We start from the raw sequence: 19,633 nt of genomic DNA, 5'->3' as shown, positions 1-19,633 counted from the left end.
GCACAGGGGTGTGAGCTGTACACAAAGGAAGCTCCACCACCTCAGCACTCTGATCAGCTCCATAGGCATAGAGGTCAAACTCAGACAGAAATCTGCCAGAATGTCAGCCAGGAGAGGCAAAATATTGAGTTTAGCTTAGTATCCTTCATCTTAAATTATTATGGATAAATATCACATGCCTAAAAAGTGTCATTTGTGTGTGGCGTGTGATAAAGTGAAGAAAAGTAACCATACTGCAAGTCTCGAGGTCAGAGGTTTCTTTTTCCCCGTGGGCCCTCAATAAAATGTCTAGTAGTCTTGCCATGTGGGAACCCACAAGAAATGACTGGTATCCATTTTGGGACCTCACCCTGTTTTAAGAAAAACTGTCCTAAATCATTACAGACACCTTATTCCATATATCCATATTATTCCTTATTCCATATTCCAGTTTTCTGACTGATATTCTTTCTCAGTGTGTGGCGGCTACACGTTGTACAAAGGTATAGTCTCTTACCCAGCACCTCAGCAGTGGCCATGATCTCACATGTATACATGGCAGCCATGAGTCTCTGGGGTTGAGCCTGAAAGGCATGGCGGCACGCATCTTTCATAGCAGCGATCAGCTGGCCAGAGACCGGGCCGTAGCAGTCCACAGAGCCAGCCTCCGTCCTGCGTTTGGCCTGGCTTGGCCCTGCCGTGATGCCCTCCGCCTGGGCAGACGTCTCACTTGTTCCTTCTGCTGTGGATGTGCCATCTCCAGAGGCCTCATGGGATGCAGAGTCCTCCTCCACAGAGTCCTGATGCTGTGGCTCAGAGGAGGACTGGATGTCCCACTGCTCCACGGAGAAGCAGACTCCCATCAGGGGTTCCTCACACATTGGCCCTGACAAAGTGGCGAGTTGGAAGCCACTGACGATGCTGTTGTCAAAGTCTCTGACAACAGGGGCCTCACCTGATCTCTCTCCCTTAACTAGACACTGCCACACTGATGGCCGATGGTAGCCTTCCACGCTGTTCAGCAGAATGTTTGGCCCATACCTGAAAAAACACCACAAATCACATGGTTTTTATCACTGGCAGTAATCCTTTATTAAGCCTATACAGCAAAATGACAAAATTTCAGAGACAAAGCACAATTTCCATAAAATCTGTGGCTACATGCAGAACATTTTATTATTCTGAATGACTTTCTTCCGACTTGAGATTCTTAATTAATTATTTTACATGAATACTTAATAAAATGTGTGACATGAAATAGCAGGGTAAACAGAGGCATTCTGAAGACATTACTTAAGGTTCCATTCTATTTAAGTGCAATAGAGCCTTTTCAATCAACCAGAATGGACAATAGCATGCCTCCATTAGACATAAATGGAACAGAATCTTAATTAATGTCAGTAGTATAACCTTTAACAACTGCGCATTTAACAACTACTCCATTGAACAATTCTTAAATCTTTCTATTTACAAGAATAAAGCTTTATCCAGGTTTGTACCCATCAGGTTTTAGAATTTCTCCGACTAGTCTACTCAATCTGAGATAGCTATGAGATATTTTTTTCATTATTTGGCTTTCATTCTGATTATTAATCCAATATCTGGCCAAATGCAATCCCAGAGTCAAACCTGCGCGGACCAAAGGCCCAGATGCGCTCCACAGTGTTCCTCCACTTTCTCCCTTGCAGCAGGCTCTCTAGCTGGCTCTTGAGCTCGGTGATGGCTTCCAGGGTCCTGGGACTCACGTCAATCCTCCTTCCCTCCCTGAGGGACATATTCAGCTGTTCCAGGGTCCGAATCAGCTCTGAACTATCCTCCAACAGACGGGTCACATCTGACAGGAAATACAAAAATACCACTGGTGGCTCAGGTTGAGGGCAAGATTAAAGTACGCTGTTTTACTAGCACAGTATGGTAGTAATAGGTCAATAGGTCATTAAAAGGCAAATTCAACCTGTATATGTGGATACTATCAAAATTTCCAGCATTTACAACTCATATCTCCCATTTACAAAATGATTTCATTCAGTGGGTCTCAATCCTGTTGGTTGAAAGCCAGACTATTATTTGTTCTTTATCTTATCAGTTGTATTCACCTGTATCTCAGATGTAAATCAGTGCATGATTAGATGGTGAGAATGAAAACCAGCAGGGCTCTGGCCCGATGCTCAGGACTGGGACTGAAATCCTTAATCCTTCCCTTCTGTTTCTGTTCTGATCTAAATGCCATGGGACTGGAACACAATGTCCTTATTTGACACAATACCAGGTATAATCAGGTATGTCACGTTACAGTTCAGCTTACTTTGAATCCTTAGCTTGCCCAATGAGAGTGTATGTGTGTGTCCAAGTCTTACCCTGGGGCAGGGGGATGGCCCGGACCGCCACAGTAGCCAGTCTATTGGGAGTTGTGAGGGTGACCAGACCACTGGAGTCCACATGGAGGGTGTCAGATAAACGACCCTGAGATACCTCCTCTTTCACCTAAGAACACACACACAAGTGCAGACAACCATGCACACATGCATGAATGTGTGTGTGTGTGTGTGTGTGTGTGTGCGTGCGCACTCACACACACACACACACACACACACACACATGCACAAACAGTTTAAGGGTTATTTTGACATTTTGAATTTCTTATCTTCTTCCACCTGGGACTTGTTAGGAGATAGAAGGGAAGTTTTTTCAGTGTCAAAAATGGCTTTTTGTTATCGTTCCTTATTACTCTGGTTCAGCTTGTTTGACCTAAGTTAGCCTCTGTCCCTGAATAACACTGTTTCTAGTGTTGGCCTATAAATCAGCAGTGTATGAGATCCTCAGTTTTTTGTTTTTTGTCATTTTCATTTCGTCTCCATCTCTGTTGCTAAGTGCTCATTGCTGTGGTGTTTCTGCACCACACTTTCCAGAAATCACCTGTCAATCAAATGGTGTGCATCGTACTATGATGTCTTTTCCGCTGATAAAGTTTTGAGTGTAAGTAGGTGTCGCTATTTTCCTTGTCTGTCATGGTGACTATTCATTGTCATGGTAACAATCCTCTTCATCCTCTGTTTATTCCAAATGAACTGGAAACGGCACTATTTCCCATGTGGCAGAGGATATTTCCAAGGACAGAACTACCAGGCACTGAATGTTTAGAACAGCGACTACAAAAGCTGTCATAAATGTTCAATGTACATGTATCTGTCCCAATCAAATATAATCTAATAAACTTTAAATAAATGGCTATAGGTTAAGTCATAGATTAAGGGGCTAGAGAAATGGCAACTGAGAGAAGTAAAATGCAAACTTGCCCATATGAAAATGTTGAAGCTTATTACTTGAATTTGTACTACGATAAAACCTCTGTGGCATCGACTCACCTGGTGAATGATGGCCACTTTCTGCTGCTTGCCCACTTCTTCGTTGACCATGTCCACCTTAGGAGGACGCACTACAGTCTCTCTGAATGGAATGATGGGCTTGGACGCGCTGATTTCAATTTTAGCAAACCTACAAAAAGACAAATAAAAATCCTATTGATTACATATGCGGTCATGTCAGATATTACTTCAGTGGGTTTCTGGTGTTTGGAATACAATGTTCTATTATTATAATAATAGCGCTCTTGGCCCTTTTTCAGGGCCACCCGGCAAGCTGTTTACATCTGAAGTTGCTCTAGAGATAAATGATGTCAAGCTCTACTTAACTTCGGCATGCACGCTCTCTATCTTCAGCTGAAAGCAACACAAACAAGCAAGCAAACCAGCAAAAAAAGAGAGCAAGACAACAAGAGAGACAAGAAAGAATGAAATAAATAAATCTGATTCATCAACAGTGAAAAAATGTTCCTATTCCCCTGTAAATAATTGTCTACTAACTCCAGTCTTAACACTGCAATGGACACTGCTGTAGGTTCTGGCAGAATAAAGTCCAGGCCAGAGGCAAAGTAGCCGGTGCTCAGAGAATGCAAACCACTGCCAACACTTAACAGTTTGCTCCAATTTTCTCTTACAGGCATATATATTGGTCAGGTTACTGAAACTGTAAGTTAGACAAACACACCGATAGGAGCCTAGGATTTGGATTCAACTCCCTATCTCTCTTTTAGTTTTACAGTCACTTACTTCAAAAAGACAATCATTTAATGGTGCAAATCCCAGATCAGATTCACCAGCATAATCTAATCAATTGTTCCTTGACCCAAAGCCTATCTCTCTGCCAAATTTAAAGAAAATTATCCAAGTTTTTGGGACATCCTCCCAACAGACAGGTAAACAAACAAACCACCTAATCACCTCTCAGGCAAAGGTAACAAGACTCCACTTCAGATGTGTGAAATACTTTCTTGCCTTTTTTATATTCCAAATGAAAAAGGTTACAAGTGCTGAAAGCCATACTAAGCTAAACTCAATATTTTGCCTCTCCTGACCCATGTCCTTGATCTGTCTCTGCTTTAAATCTGTCCTGGAGGAGTCAAGGCTTTATAAACAACACAGAAAATGTCTAAATAAAATACATGTAGGATGCTGTAAATACCAATATGACCAATAATACTCTGCGGAGGAGGACTTCAAGCTGCTGACACTTCAACCCTGTGGCTCTGCGGACTGCTCAACCCATTGACAAACACAGTTTACACGAGTTTAAGTCTTCTCCCTTTCACCATTTGTTGCATAACTACTGTTCACAAGATATCTACATGTGCATTATAGGATAATATGTTTCATAAACAGACATTTCAATCTGTCAAAGTGAGATAATTTCATGCTTGGATGTATTAAAACTTAATTGCTGTGGTTTTTACTCAGTACAAGTAAAGAAAGTAAAAGTTGCATTATTGTGAAAAGTTAAAGGAAAAAACACGGGTACACTTTCATTACAAGAAAAATGTGTCATATTCAGTGAATTCCAGTTGTTTTTCAATAAAGTGATGTCATTTTTGTTGGCCTAAAGATGTTCATATTTTTGTCTCTTTCTCTCTCTCCTTAGTTAAAGGCAACATATCTTGAAATCTATAGAGCTAACTTTGTTCCCAGCCAAGTAGAAAGTAAAAAAAAAAAAAATGTTTGTAGGAAAAATGGGGGAAGCTAATGAGACCCACCCACTGCCCTCTTATTGGTCTCTCGAGTTGCCCATCTCAACTTGAACAGTAAAGTGTAACTTTACTGTAACTTGTTAATGTTCCCAGTGATTTGTGGAAGTCTCTTCAATAGCATGATTGAATTTTGCCTCTAAAAGCTCCAAACTTTGCCAAACACTCATTTTCAACTTAACGTTTTACCAGGATGAAATATTCTGCAGGGTGTCTGGAAGCGGAAACTGAAACTCCAAAATCCATCCAGTAAAAAAAGTAGAAGTCCAAGGAAACGGAGCTTTATGAAGGCTAAATTGAGCAGATAACCATGGAATTTGGTGAGCGCATTCATGCACCCCAGAGGATGAACCCTGTCTATTTGGGAAACCTTGTGACCTTGCTGGTGGCACCACCCCTCAGGCCAAATTTCAAATTTGCCCACAAGATTTCACTAAATCAAATTAGCTTACCATAATATTTGGTATATTTGATTTGGTAAGTATTCCTCTATTTCTGATGACCCAATGATCTTTCCTATAGAGCCACCCTTAGGCCAAATCTCAAAACCCTAAAATTTACCCCCAAATTTGGAAAACACGTTTGTACTATGCAGACACTGATTTTTTTTTTTTTTTAGTGTACACTGTTTTCCTAGACCTGCCTCAGCTACTGTACTTGTGCTTCAGTTAGAGATTTCCTACATTTCTCATGATGCCTGTCAACAGCACCCAGGGAAAGGCCATCAAGTTCTTGCTTTTAAACAATGGTGGGTGTATGGATATATAAATAGCTCCAAGTATGATCATTCAGCTGTGGGTTCAATGTGGTTATAACTGTGGCTGCATCACTTATCCAACAGGTCTTATGGCTGCACTGCATTCTGACCTATTGAGGCTACTGTGGGTGGAGAAATTGTCTTCTGTTGCTCTTGTTGATGAATTTCTCTCTGAATGATTGTTTAACATCTAGTGAATCTAGTGAGTCTAGCAGGAAAATGTTGTCCTTTGATTCTGAGGAACTGACTCCGAAACCTTATGTTTATCATTGATGTCTTAGATTGCTTAAACATTTTCTGCTGTCAAACCTGACTGGTGCTGTGCTGACTTGACATTATGCCACATTATATACATTTGACCAAGTTATTTGGGGGAATGGGAATGGATATTTTACCAGTGCACGGAGACAGAGTTTATTTATGTGAAAAGCTTGGCTGAAAAGGTTCTTCTTTAAGGGCAATATCAACATACTTGATTGCACACAACCTCCTCAGCAGTGTATCCATGTGCCTCTGTTGTTATGTAAAAACTTGACTAAACTACAGGTTGGGGAATTTTATGTTGTAACTCAAACTAAAGGACTACATGGTCCTCCACTGACTGGGAAAAATCGTATCATGCCTTGGGTTTAATGAAGCGCTCTGACAAACCCAGTGATAAAATTGTTATGGAAACCAGGCAAATAGTCTTGTTTTCTAAGTTCCCAAAAACAGGGCAGTTTTACACACAGGTTTTCACCAAGCACAGATGGTTCACTGCTTTGCTTGTCTATCAAATGAGGTTTGGCAGTTCACCACGATGATGGTGAAACATGAGGCTGCCAACCATAACTTAAGATGTAGACCTGCTATGGCTGAAACTAAAATTTGACTTATGTTTGAAGACAGGCTTAAAGGACCAGATGAGTGATTTTAAATGTTTGGCCCATTTACTGCAATTGACCCACATTTTACATGGCAACAAACCATTTTGCAAATCATGTGGGGGTACTAAATATTTCACAACATATACTCAAAATCCTTCTATTTTCAAATTTAAATTTTTGGTTGAAACACCCACCTTATAATGTTCTGCGTCTCTGGCTAACAAAGGTCTCAACATTAATAAACTAATATGAATGACTTTATTACGGTTATGGAATACTGGTGTGAAGAAAGTTTGAAGTCTCCGAAAGTTCATTTTCATATCGTAGTGGAATGAATAGAAACCAATGGCTGGAGAAAAGGGAGGAAACAGATTTCTAAAATACGACCGCTTGCTGTGGGATTAGATTAAAAGAAATGTGAAGTAGATACATTTTGTAGCTATTACGCTAAACATGCAAAATGACTGGTATGGTCATGTAAACTGCTGATCACTTAAATTTTGTGTTGATGTAACAGCACAAAATTGTTACGTCATAAAAGCACAGCGCTCCATGTTCTTGAAATAAACTTCTGAAACAGCATGTAGTCCAAGAAACAACCATGCATGAAACACAAAAATTCTCCATTAAATCAAGAATATTGTGAATAGAAACCAACTGATGCACACTGTAGTGTGACCTGTGCAGTCTGCTGTTCTAGGATTACAGCAGCAACACAGACATGACATGTTGGCTTTCCACTTGGGAGGGGAGACAGACCAGCCACTAACACCACTTAGTAACGCTCAAAACAGCAGGCTGCTTTCTGCCCAACTGCCTGCCTGTCTGCATTATGGGCTTTATTGAGCAACACAGATGCTCCTCGGCTGACCCGGGGGTCACTAGGCCATTCCTAAAAAGACCTGTGTTTGTGTGCGCGTGTTAAGGTGGAGCAGACAGAGGGCTGAGACAGCATTACATTCAGACACAAACCGACACCGACATACACGCGGATATATGCTCGGCTAATCCAGTTAGAGGCATAGCATCAGAAAACAGGACAGAAAACAGTTAATCCCCAGTCAGTTGCTGTCCCAGCTGATCCTTCCTCTCTCCCTCCTTCCGTTAATATTGATATAAAAAAAAATGGGTCAGAGACACAGGCGGCTTCTAAGAAGTTCATGTGCACTATAAAGCAATTTCTAGTCCCTGTACCTTGACAATCTACCCTTTCTAGTATGTAAAGACCTTCCATGAGGAAAGACCTAGTTCATGGGTTTTCAAAGTGGGGTTCAAGGGCCCCCAAGGGTCCTCAACACAATGAAGAATAGTTTAATTTCATTGTAATTTAAGTCACTGGAAACTGTTACAGTGAAAAGAAAAATGTATGAGAGATCATTTTAACATTTTCTTTTTTCTGGATTAATCTCAACACAATATGTCGGTGCTCAAGCTGACATCTAAACAGTTTTATCCTTTCAAATCTTCACAAATTCACAATATTTCTTTAAAAACATGGTGAAAAACGAAATTATTGGAACATTAGTAACAATAACTAACTAATTAAATAACAAACTAATGAACTAAATAAATTAATTAATAAAAAGTAAATTTGAAAAAACAAAACAGAAAACTCACAAAAAAGAAATATATCTATATATCTATATTTTTAATACAAAATGTATACTTATAATTATTAAAAGTCTATATTTCAATGTTAGATCAGTGACACTACTTCAGTGTCAGATTTCTTTGTGTTTGCATGTGTTTGAGAAATAAATGCTTGAGAAATAAATGCTTCACAAGCACTTAATACTTCACACAAATTAAAATATCTCTTGATGTAACAGGGTAAAACCGCTTCAACTGGGGGTTTGTGGCTCACTGAAAGACAACTTGTGGGTCCAGAACATGAAAGTTAGAAAACCCCTGGTCTTGTGTTATAAGCTTAATATTAACTAAGAGGTGATACAAAGCAAAATTCCACTTGTGGACAATAAAGCTTTTATCTGTTCACCCACATAAAGCTGAGATGCATGCATCCAAGTAAAACACAAAAACAAATATTCTGTCCAAGAATACATTCTCACAATCTAACACTCAAAGACTGACTTCACAGCTCTGTTTCTCACTCTGTTTCTCACTCACTCACTCTCAGATTTGTTGATTTTTCCACAGCTCTTGCACACTGTAAAACATGACGGTGCATAGAGGAAATGGATTTTTTTGCTCTCACATAAAAATAGAGGCAGTCTGAAGGTTTCCGGCTGCAAACAGACTTGACACCTAACGTGAACTCTGTCTCTGTCTCTGTCCTTCGGTGTTTCTGTATCTTGAAACAGCAGCTAAAACGTCAGCTAATCATATTAAACATCACTGCTTAACATGCCGACATCAGATGACTTAGCAGTTGATCCATGTCTGAGGACACAGAGAGAGAGAGAGAGAGAGAGAGAGAGAGAGAGAGAGAGAGAGGGAGAGAGAGAGAGAGAGAGAGAGAGAGAGAGAGAGAGAGAGAGAGAGAGAGAGAGAGAGAGAGAGAGAGAGAGAGAGTCCCTTCAGAGTACTGGTGTTGTTGTGTCAAAGTCTCGTGCCACGTGAGTGGCTGAGCAGCACTGACCTCATTCTGAGTGTGCCATGTGATTGGATGCAGGTCAGGCTGCTTGCCAGTACTGCTACGAAGGGGTCAGATGGGTTCTAGTGCAATCAGAAATTTATCACATTCCACTGCCAATCAACCAGCCAACTAGCCACTCAGCCTGCCAATCAGCCAGCTACCTAGCCAGCCCACTAGCCAACAGCTAATGAGCCACTTGCACAGCTAGACAGGCAATGAGACAGTCAAACAGCCAATGAACTAGTCAACCAACCAGCAAATCAGCCGGGCTGACAGACAACCAGTTATCTACCCAATCATCCTGCTAGCCTGCCAGCTAATTAGACAGCAAATAAACCAGCCAACCCTAAACCCAGCCAGCAAGTCAACTATCTAGTCCACTGGCCAGCCCACCAGCCCCTGCCCTCTCTTCCTGTTTCTGTCCCTAGCCGTCTGGCCTGGCACTAAACATAGCAGCAGCATCAGTAGATATGGCCTCCTTTTTCTGCTGGAACGCCACAAATATGGTACAACAAGCAAGAGAGTGGAATCCTAATATATACATCCTAATACAACACGGACATGACAGATAGTAGCTTATTCCCAAATGATGAATCCCTATTTTCACCTTCTGATATGTTTTCATGCATTCTGTTAAACACTTTGCTGACTCTAATTTTAGAGGAGTGCTATGTGTAGGTTTGCTTATACACATATTTTTGTTCTATTTGTCTATTTGTTCTATTTGTGAAGCACTTTGGAAACACTTTTTCAGATCCACATGACTGCAGTGAGTAAGGCTATAAAATCTCCACCCCATTACTTCAAAACAGCTGTGGAAGCACACTTTTGTTGGATTCATGAATTTCTGAGCAAAAATGTAACTGATGTGCTGTTTTGTCACTAGAGTTAATAAGTCACAGGACTACTTCCAAGAATGGTAATCTAGAGTGCATCAGCCTACAGCTGGTTGATGCCTGTTTGACTTTTACCATCCTGCCTTTGTGAGAGCTTACACCCTTGAGCAGGGCTGAGACTGTAGCATTTTCATTCATTCAAGTCCTTGTTGACCTACAATGTCTGAAATGCCTTTTAGGACGGAGGTGTTGCTGGATGCTGCTGCTCCTGCTGACATGATAGTTTCTACTTCAGTTGCCTTGTAAGATTGCTTGCATTTGACATCTCTCTACTTTTGCTTGTCTTGATAGTATAAAATTCATCTCTGGTTCCTGGTGAGGTAAGTCTTTTGAGGATGAGGTAAGACTTTACAACATTAAATGGTATGATTTAGGTTTTTCATAATGTTAGTTGGACTTCACTGTAAGTAGACTCAATCCTTTATTCAAGCTGTAACAATGCAGTTACAGCATTTCTAGATGTATATTACCAATGGATGACTTGTAATAATTATGAGTGGGATTAGATGGAATTACAATATTTGCCTAGACACCGACAACAGGCAAGTATTTGAACAGTGGCAAATAATTAGTTTGATTGCTATTAAACCAGCTACAAGGAATTCTCATTTTGTGTTGATTTGGCGGCCCCTGTGGACAAAAGTGTTTCCTGAAATGAAGACTGCATTCCCCATGTTAACAAAGGCTGCTGGTCTGCATGCCATAAATCATTTCCTCTGACTCCATGGGGACACCAACCCGCTGACTGGCATTTAGGATAACTATATAGAAATAGCCAATCTTCTCACTGATGTTCTCATTTGCTTATGTAGGTCATATAGAGGCATCAGTATTACACTGAGACAGTTTCAGAACCAGTTAAAAACTCCCTGTAGTTGCTTTAAAGATCTATTTGTGACCAACACTTTAATTCTGTCTGTAGGTAGAACACAATGTGAGTTGCCTTTGTGAGTTTCTATGTGTGCATGCATGTGTGTGTCTGCATGCGCTTGTGTGTGGAAGTTGACTTTAACCTCGCTCTGCCCACGCCTGTCTGCTAGAAGTCCTCTGCCTCATTCCTCCAGTTTTCTCTGCACTCCTCTCCTATCCTCTTTAGATTTTAATGCGTCTGCTTCTTTGAGCTTGACATTTCCTCTCTGAAATGTGTTTGATTTGAACTTGATGAAATTGGTTTTTGTGTCTCCTTTTCATGTTTGATGCCAAATACGGCTCACAGATACAAGGCTTTGGTAATTACTAGATGTAAAAGGAACACCAGTGAACTGCAGAAGAGTGCAGAGTCAGTGTTCTCAAGTTAGATCTCTGTGTATGTGTATCGTGAGCAAGAATGAGAGAGTGAAAGAGCAAGATATGCTGGGGACAGTTATGTGTGTTTGGGAAAGGACAGAGCAAGCACTTTGTGCCACAAAGCACTGTTCATGAGGTGAGTCTTTTTCAATACAAGCTTCTGCCCAAGTTGGTCATCTGCTAGTTTGCTGTTAGTCATTTTCTCATTGGTATAAGAAAAACAACAACAACAAAAAGCCTCATCAATTTTCCTTTTCTAAAAGCTATATAAAAGATTCATCTCTCACTGACTGCAGATTTTCTTGTGTTACATAATTAGATCATTGATTTAGGGATTTTGATCTAGAATCTGTGCAAGGTTTTCTTTCCTACTAAAGTGAAGTGGAAAGTGGATGTTAAAGCATAAAAAAATCCAATAACACTTGGGTGTGCAAAAGTGTTACCCAACTGGGCTATATTGTGTGAACTACATCTTGTCCCAATAAAGCATTTCCCAACATGGGTTAGGCAATCGTAACACATGTCCTTACAACTGAAAGCCACTGGAAAGAAAACAGATAGTGCATGCAGCTGTTGCACCCTGGACAACCTGATGTTTTAGGATGAAGGTACGACATGAGGGCCGGTGGATACAGGTGATCATGAGGACATTCAGAGAAGTTTAGAACGTAGCTGTGTGGACTATGTGGCCAATACATCCCCAGGATGTCCATCTATACTCTTATCCTGATGATTTGCAACCTATAAACTTGGAAGCTGTGTGGCAGGCTCCCAGCCAGCACGTCTGTGTACCTATGTTGACCATGGTGGTGGTTATGGATAATTCAAACAAAGTGTCTACCTTGGATTATGTGTGCGTAATAGACTATATTCACATGGTGTCCAGTTTTCTCTGAAATCATGCTCAAATCAAACAGATAATGTCACACTGCTGTGTTTGACATCTTTGATAACCCATTACATAACGTTAGACAACAGCTAATGTTAGCATTCAACCACTTCCTGACTAACGTTATCGTTTGATAGTGTTAAATGATACAATAGGAAAGGCATTATTAATTATGACATATCAATGAACACCTTGGACACATTTCTTTTTAAGACCGCTAGCTAAAGCCTGTAAGTGAAACACACTGGATGGAATAAAGCTTGTGAATATGGTCTTCTGCACAGTACTCATTCCATCGCCCAAATTAGATCTGATTTTCTAACTGGTGCAAACAATGCATATAACACTGCATTTTGTAATAACTCACGAAAATGTAGTATATTTTCCTTTCATGATATTGTGCATGACTGCAGTAAATTGCACTTTTTCTAAAGAAAAAAAAATATATATAGGTGTGTCATGCCAATTGAAGCTGATTCCTCACTTCTTAAGAGTATCGAATGGCAACTTGTAGACTGCAAAACAGATGCTTTCAATGTAACTAAAACTCTAAATCACAAATTATCAGGCACATTACCCTCTTGTGCTTGCTCCCCATTCACCAGTATCCTGAAAATTCATTTTTGTAAAAAGTGTCACTATCTAAGCTGGTCACTGTCAGTTAATTTGTGTGTGTTACTTGTTGGATTTTTGAGATAAACTTCAATGGCATTTGTGTAGATGCATTGGCTGTTGTTAATACCGTCAAAGGAGTCTATGACAACTCTGGAGACTGCTTGGGTGATCAGACCTTCAGTGCATCTTGGTTGCATTTGAACCCAGTTTTGACATTGTTTCTGGTCTGTACAATCACAGTTCATTCACTCAGGATGCAGATGAATGTGGATGGAGGATCTTAGACGCATGGGTAAAAGATACTGAGACTAAAAATGATGTTGGATGCCTGGATAATGGTATTTTATGAGAGATTTTCAATGTGCTTGTGTCCAGCACAGATATGTGGGCTTTTAAACCTACATACTTGTGAGATATGTGGGTTTAAGAACACTGCTGTTTCCAAACACTTCTGTTTCATCTACAGCTCACTGCTCAGTGACTGCTGTAAGCTACATGTAACGTTAGCTAAAACCAACACTGCCTTAGGTCAACTTTTATTGTAGCTGATTGTTTACTATTGAGTGCTGTTGGGTTGTTGCAGCACTCTGGCATGAGTAGATGGTGTGTTAGATGTGTTGTTCCTATCTTTGCCAAATTTGTAGACAGCCTTGTGTGTCATTCACAATGTTGTCTGCATGGAGGGCGAAGATCAATAATAATAACAATAATAATAACAACAATAACAACAACAACAATAATAATAATAATAAAAATCTGGTGGTCATTTATCACAATTGTACTCAATTGCACTCAGAGGCTGTAAGGGCTCTATCTTTCACACTGCCCTACCCGTTGCCACTAACCGCTACCCGTGAATTACGCATTTAGCAGCTTCCGCTATCCCTAAATGGTATCTTGCGGCCGCACTACCCGCTATACATTATGCCAACTCCGTTATTTGCGCCTGGAGGTGTGTCCGTGGGTGTGTTTATGCGCTTTCCCTACAGTTGCTATCTTGAGCACACACGTTAGGGAAAGTGGATAGCGGGTCCTCAGAACCACCCGCTATCCCATTTGGGCTTTTACAAGAGCGCCCAGGCGGCTTCAACTTGGACACGTGGACGTGCACATGCGGCTCCACCTCCCCAATTAACTCGCCTATAAAAAGCCACCTTGCTTTAGCCTCAGTTGAACCCCAGAGAAAATGGCAGAGATAGAACTAAATCGCGACCTCCCTCTCTCCATCATGGATTTCGGTTTGCGGATTTGGGATAACGCAGCCTGCTCTTAAAGGCAATGGCACCTGGCACACTGATTGGTTTAACTGGCGTAACGCCCAAACCATGTCCATGCATAATGTAACAGGTAGCGCAAGTGTTTTACGGATAACGGCAGGTGTGCAAGATAGCAACTTTTGCGGGGGAACGCCTCCTACGCAATGCTAAATCCCCAAATAACGGGTTTAGGGACTCTGACGCAAGATAGGGCCCTAAGGGCCCTATCTTGTGCCACCCGCTATCTGCTGCCACTACCCGCTACCCGCAAATTGCGGATTTAGGAGCTTCCGCTATCCCTAAACGGTATCTTGCGCCACCCGCTACCCGTTATCCTTATGCCGACTGCATCATTTGCGCCTGGAGGTGCGTCGTGGGCGTGTTTCATGTGCAATCCCTAAAGTTGCTATCTTGCGCACTCACTTTAGGGCTTTAGGGCTATCCGCTATCCTAAAGTTTGAGCTGTTAGGAGAGCGCGCCCAGGCGGCTTCAATGCGCGCCCCGACGGAGCCTTGCCACACACACGGTTGGACTGATACCGGGACGCCGCCGGAATGGACTGAGTATATTACTCATATAGACTGTTTAGAGGAAAGACTGTTTTAATTGGACACTTACCCCAGCACGTTTTATTGTTTTATCATAAGCCAGCAGCTGTGCTATATTTTTATTATTATTTTAATATTTTATTTGCCCAATCTACCTTGTCAATAAATTAGTTTACACATAGTTCCACCTCTGCCTCTTGTGTGTGTGTGGTGTGACCCGGGGATTTTACTCAATCAGTACAACCTTGTGACACGTCCACTTGGACACATGTGGCTCCACCTCCCGAATTAACTCGCCTATAATATAATATATAATATGTATATAAAGCCACCTTGCTTTAGCCTCAGTAGAAGCCCTGAGAAAATCTACCTCCCTCTCTCCATCGCGGGTTTAGGATTTAGGATTTAGGATAGCGCATCCTGCCCTTAAAGGCAATGGCACCTGGCAAAGTGATTGGTTTAACTGGCGTAACGCCCAAAACACGCCTATGCATAATATAGCGGGTAGCGGAGGTGTTTTGCGGATAGCGGGAGGTGCACAAGATAGCAACTTTTACGGGGGAACGCCTCTTCCTAAATCCTAAATCCGCAAATAGCGGGTTTAGGGAGTCTGGCGCAAGATAGGGCCCTAAGTGTCCAAAACTGGCCCCCGGTCAACCTTTTCAGATATGTCTACCCATTCACATCCCTATTACTAAATAGCAATAAATCAGATTGGTAAGAAGAAGTGGTATCGATGCATCTTTACAGCAGTAACAGGAGAAAGTAAAGTAGGAGAACATATCTAATTTGTCTAATCTGGTAGAGAAAAAGAAAACAGCTGCCTGGACTCAAAAATACATACACAAACACCACCTAATCTAATATAATGGGTTATTATCACTTCAGCAGAAGTGCCTGGAGTCACTACTCTGACTTTCATGAGGGCTGATTGATTTTTTTTGGTCCTTGTTCAGGCGACAACAGCTGAGAAGAATGATGACTGAGATGCAGCCTTCCATAGCAGCTGTTACCATGAACTAATAAATGGTATCAATAAACTGATGGATTTTATGCACCGCAATGCCACACATGCAGCTCAGCGCAACATGTTGTCTAACACTGAATGGGTCATGCAAAATCCTATTTGACAATGCACAGGCCATCTCTGCAGGATAATCAAAAACTGTGGGGGAGTGTGCCTTAAAGTCATTTTGCTTGCTAGCCGTCTGATGGTATACCATGGACAAAGCCTGGGAACCTCAATTTCTTTTTCTTTTCTTTTCTTTTTTTTTTTTTAAATAGCAATCTGTCAGGTTCATTACATAAAACTAGGGCAATGGTACATTCATAGATTAAATAAATGACTGATGTATTCTCCTCTAATCAATACATTGAATTTTATGCAGATGAGTTTTGGAACAAGGTTAGGCTGAAGGGTAGGGGGGGCTGTCGATTTCTAAGGGAAATTAATCCCATCTATCTCCACCCACCGCTGCATCCACTAGTCTTTCACTGTGTTAACTGAGTACAGAGCTATGGAAGACATGTTTATCATCTGCCAAGTGATCCTCCCACGTTTCGCCTGACAGCTATGTATTATATATGGGTCCTGATTATATATGGGTGTGATTATGAAGGCCATATTAATGGTATATGGCATGTATATCTGTGCGAGTGTCTAGAGGACTGATTTATTCAGGCAGATGAAAGTAAAGGAGATTGCCATTCCTCTTCATGCCAGTGTCCGGCTGCCTGTTTATAGGTGTTACTGTCTGCCTGCCTGACTGTTTGTCTACCTGTAGGGCTGCATACAATTCACCTGCATACTGTGATTTTGTTTTTGTCAAGTCTAAATTCTGCATATCAGTATATTGATACTCTAAAGCTCAAATATTTCACAGAAGAGCAAATGTTATTAATATTTTGTTTTAGATTATTTTTTCGGCATTTCTGCTTTATTTGACAGTCGCAGTGGAGATGGACAGGAAGGGCAGGGGAGAGAGGAGGGATGACATGCAGCAAAGGACCTGAGGTTGGATTCGAACCCCGGTCGCTGTGATTGGGACTAGGCCCTGGCATATGGTACACGCTCTTAACCGCTGACCCACCGGTGTGCCCCAAGCAAATGTTATTTTTCCCACAGGGCGCAGTACTACCACCACGGGCAAGGCATTGCAAATTGCTATCACTCACTCACGGATGTGTTAATTGTGGTCACTCACTAACTCATGAACGACCTACTATAGACGTTTAGCAGGACACACGTGCCATGTGTGTCCACTGTCTGTGTACAACCAGGACATGCCAAAACAACATTCATCAAAGCTGTATTATTCTTGATAATCTATCAATATAAAATATATATCTCTTATGATCTTGTTGATTTTTGGAAAATAACAGACACACACAGGTGTCTGTTTGGTCTGGACATTTTTGTGCTAGTTTACTTTATAAAGTGCAACCATTAAAATGCAACCATTTTAATGAGACTTTAAGAAGCACATGGGCCCCACTTCATCAAACTGAGTCTGATCACTGTAATGACAAATCTGTACAATCATCATTCCCCTGTGATGCCTCAGTTAACCTGCCTGCCTGCCTGCCTGCCTGCCTGTCCATGTGCCTCTATTGATCTGAGACTGTTTTCAAACCTTTACTGTGGCCAGGGGACAGATTCTTGCTTTGTTACATTTATTTATTTTCACATAGCAAAAATCCACAAACCACAATTTATTGACAAAAGTCACTAGGGAGTAGTTAACCAAATAATTCATGGCATCTTTAAACAACAGTGTATTGTACTTCATGCAGTTAGGTGCAATTACAGTCGCATCATTTTCTCATCCAAAAAATAATGGCTCAGCTCCTTTCTGACTTCCACAGATTGAAACTGAGCTACAGACAACACTGGATTACTACATAATCACAACACACTCATCTTGAGGATTTCTAAATAATCACAACACACTCATCTTGAGTTCTATAATACATAAATACAAATTTGAAATGTGGCAACTAGCTGATAGACACAAACACTCGTCCATGAATGAAATGGCTGACTATCATCCGAATTAAAAATGGTTTTGAGAGTTTTTGTTTTCTATCCAAATGTCCTTTCACAGATATTGCATGCTGCAGATCTTTTTTTTTTGTTTTTGAATAGGTGAATTGAAAAATGGAAGCTGTCCAGTGGGCAGGACTGGACAAACATTACTGGCATGGTAAGTCCTCCAACCCATATGCCCACATATATCCTGAGCGAGCTGGCACTCTAGCCACTGAAAATACTTGGTTATGGTTAGTGAAAGGTTTCTTGTAATGGTTAAGGTTAGGAAAAGGTCAGGGGGCATTTATGCTAGAAATAATCTATGTTAGAAATAATGACCTTGTTACAAAACGTTATGGAGTCGCTAGCTAATATTACCGAACGTTAGCCACCTTAAAACAAACACTGCTGCAGCTTGAGATGGGATTTTAACTCAGGACAACTCAGTGAAAGTTATGTTGAGTGACCCATCTGCCACATCAATAACCTCCTTATGTGCATTTTATTTGCATGAAAGGTGTTATATAAATCAAGTTTGACTGACTGATTGATTTGTTTCAGTTACTTTTACAACTGTAATGTTAACTTCGCTTCAAAGTGTAATAAACTAGTGTTTATTATGGTGTGTGTGTGTGTGTTTGCGTGTGTGGGTGTGTGTGTGTACACTCCATCATCTGTCCTCTACAGTGTTGACTGAGGAACTCAGCTACAGCAACAGAAGATATGGAAGGAGAGTAAAGAAATGAACTGCTAAAACCAACTCTTTCTTTCCTTCCAACAAGATGGAGAGTCATACAATGCAGAACTCAATGAAGTCAATGAAGCTCAATATTTTTATTGTCTCCCTGAAGGTACAGGGAATACTAGAAACAGTGTACACACAGGCAAAAATAAAACCAATTAGTACAATCATGAAACTCAAGTCGTCCCACATATCACTTTAAAACTGCTGCCCATGCATGCTTTTAGCAGAGGATCAGTATCTGCTTGATAGCTAGACAGAATGTGTATCTGGCTAGGTGGGAAGAGGGTGACATGGCTTGAGGCCTGTTCAGGGTCTTGTTATATTGACTGTTTTATGCAAGTGTGACAGCACAGGTGCTGAGGTCTGAGAGGTCCAATGATCTCCACTTGCAGTGTGTGTAATTATTGATCCCTAGGTTTGCTCCTGTTGTAATGGTTCCTAACTGCCTGTCAGCTGTCTTACCACTGATAGAGGTGCAGGGTATGTTTAAGGGACTGAGGAGCATAAGAGATGGCATTCAGTTGCAGATACTGGACTGACTTTTGGTGACAACAATCATGCTGGCTAAAGCAGGAAATCCATCCATTTTGTTGATCCTATGACATTTCCTCTAGCGCCACAAGCAGGCCCAAATGTAGTGGTGATTGTAAGAATTGAAATTTTATAACAACATTCATGTTGGCTAGTGGATGAAACCTGACAAATTGGGTAACTTTTCCCTCTAGCCCCACCAGCAGCCCCAGTGGGGCATCTATGTTAGAAATAATGACCTTGTCAAGTTTTTACTGGAAAAAAGACATTAAACAAAAAAAGAAATGTTAATGCCATGCTGGGACTAGTTTGTTTTTCAAAATGCAGTGGGGCAGTGTGAGACTTGTTTGAAAAAAAAAATAAATAAATAAATAAAATAATAGTAATAAATTATGTATATATCTATATCCATATATAGATATATAGATATATAGATATAGATATAGATATAGTTATAGCGCTAACACTGTGGCTATATATATATAGTTATAGTTATAGCTCTAACACTATGGTTGTGATGTAAGTCTTCATTTTGCACTCAGAGTCCTTTCTCACCTCTTCCA

The 19,633-nt window shown here is 40.9% G+C and overlaps 1 protein-coding gene across 2 annotated transcripts in view; it reads right to left on the bottom strand.

Annotated features, from left to right (window-relative positions):
- efl1 (elongation factor like GTPase 1) overlaps positions 1–19,633 on the bottom strand; it is a 150,338-nt gene that overhangs the window by 15,719 nt on the left and 114,986 nt on the right. For both annotated transcript variants that reach the window (XM_030045185.1, XM_030045177.1), the window contains 4 exons: positions 3,345–3,474; positions 2,337–2,463; positions 1,609–1,813; positions 497–1,020 (listed from right to left, as the gene is read on the bottom strand). In XM_030045185.1, the coding sequence (XP_029901045.1) occupies positions 497–1,020; positions 1,609–1,813; positions 2,337–2,463; positions 3,345–3,474 (986 nt within the window). The remainder of the gene's footprint in view (positions 1–496; positions 1,021–1,608; positions 1,814–2,336; positions 2,464–3,344; positions 3,475–19,633) is intronic.

Source organism: Myripristis murdjan, chromosome 3 (assembly GCF_902150065.1).
Source record: "Myripristis murdjan chromosome 3, fMyrMur1.1, whole genome shotgun sequence".
Taxonomy (NCBI): Eukaryota; Metazoa; Chordata; class Actinopteri; order Holocentriformes; family Holocentridae; genus Myripristis; species Myripristis murdjan.
Note: the sequence above shows the minus strand (reverse complement) of the source record. Positions and strands in the feature narration are given on the sequence as shown.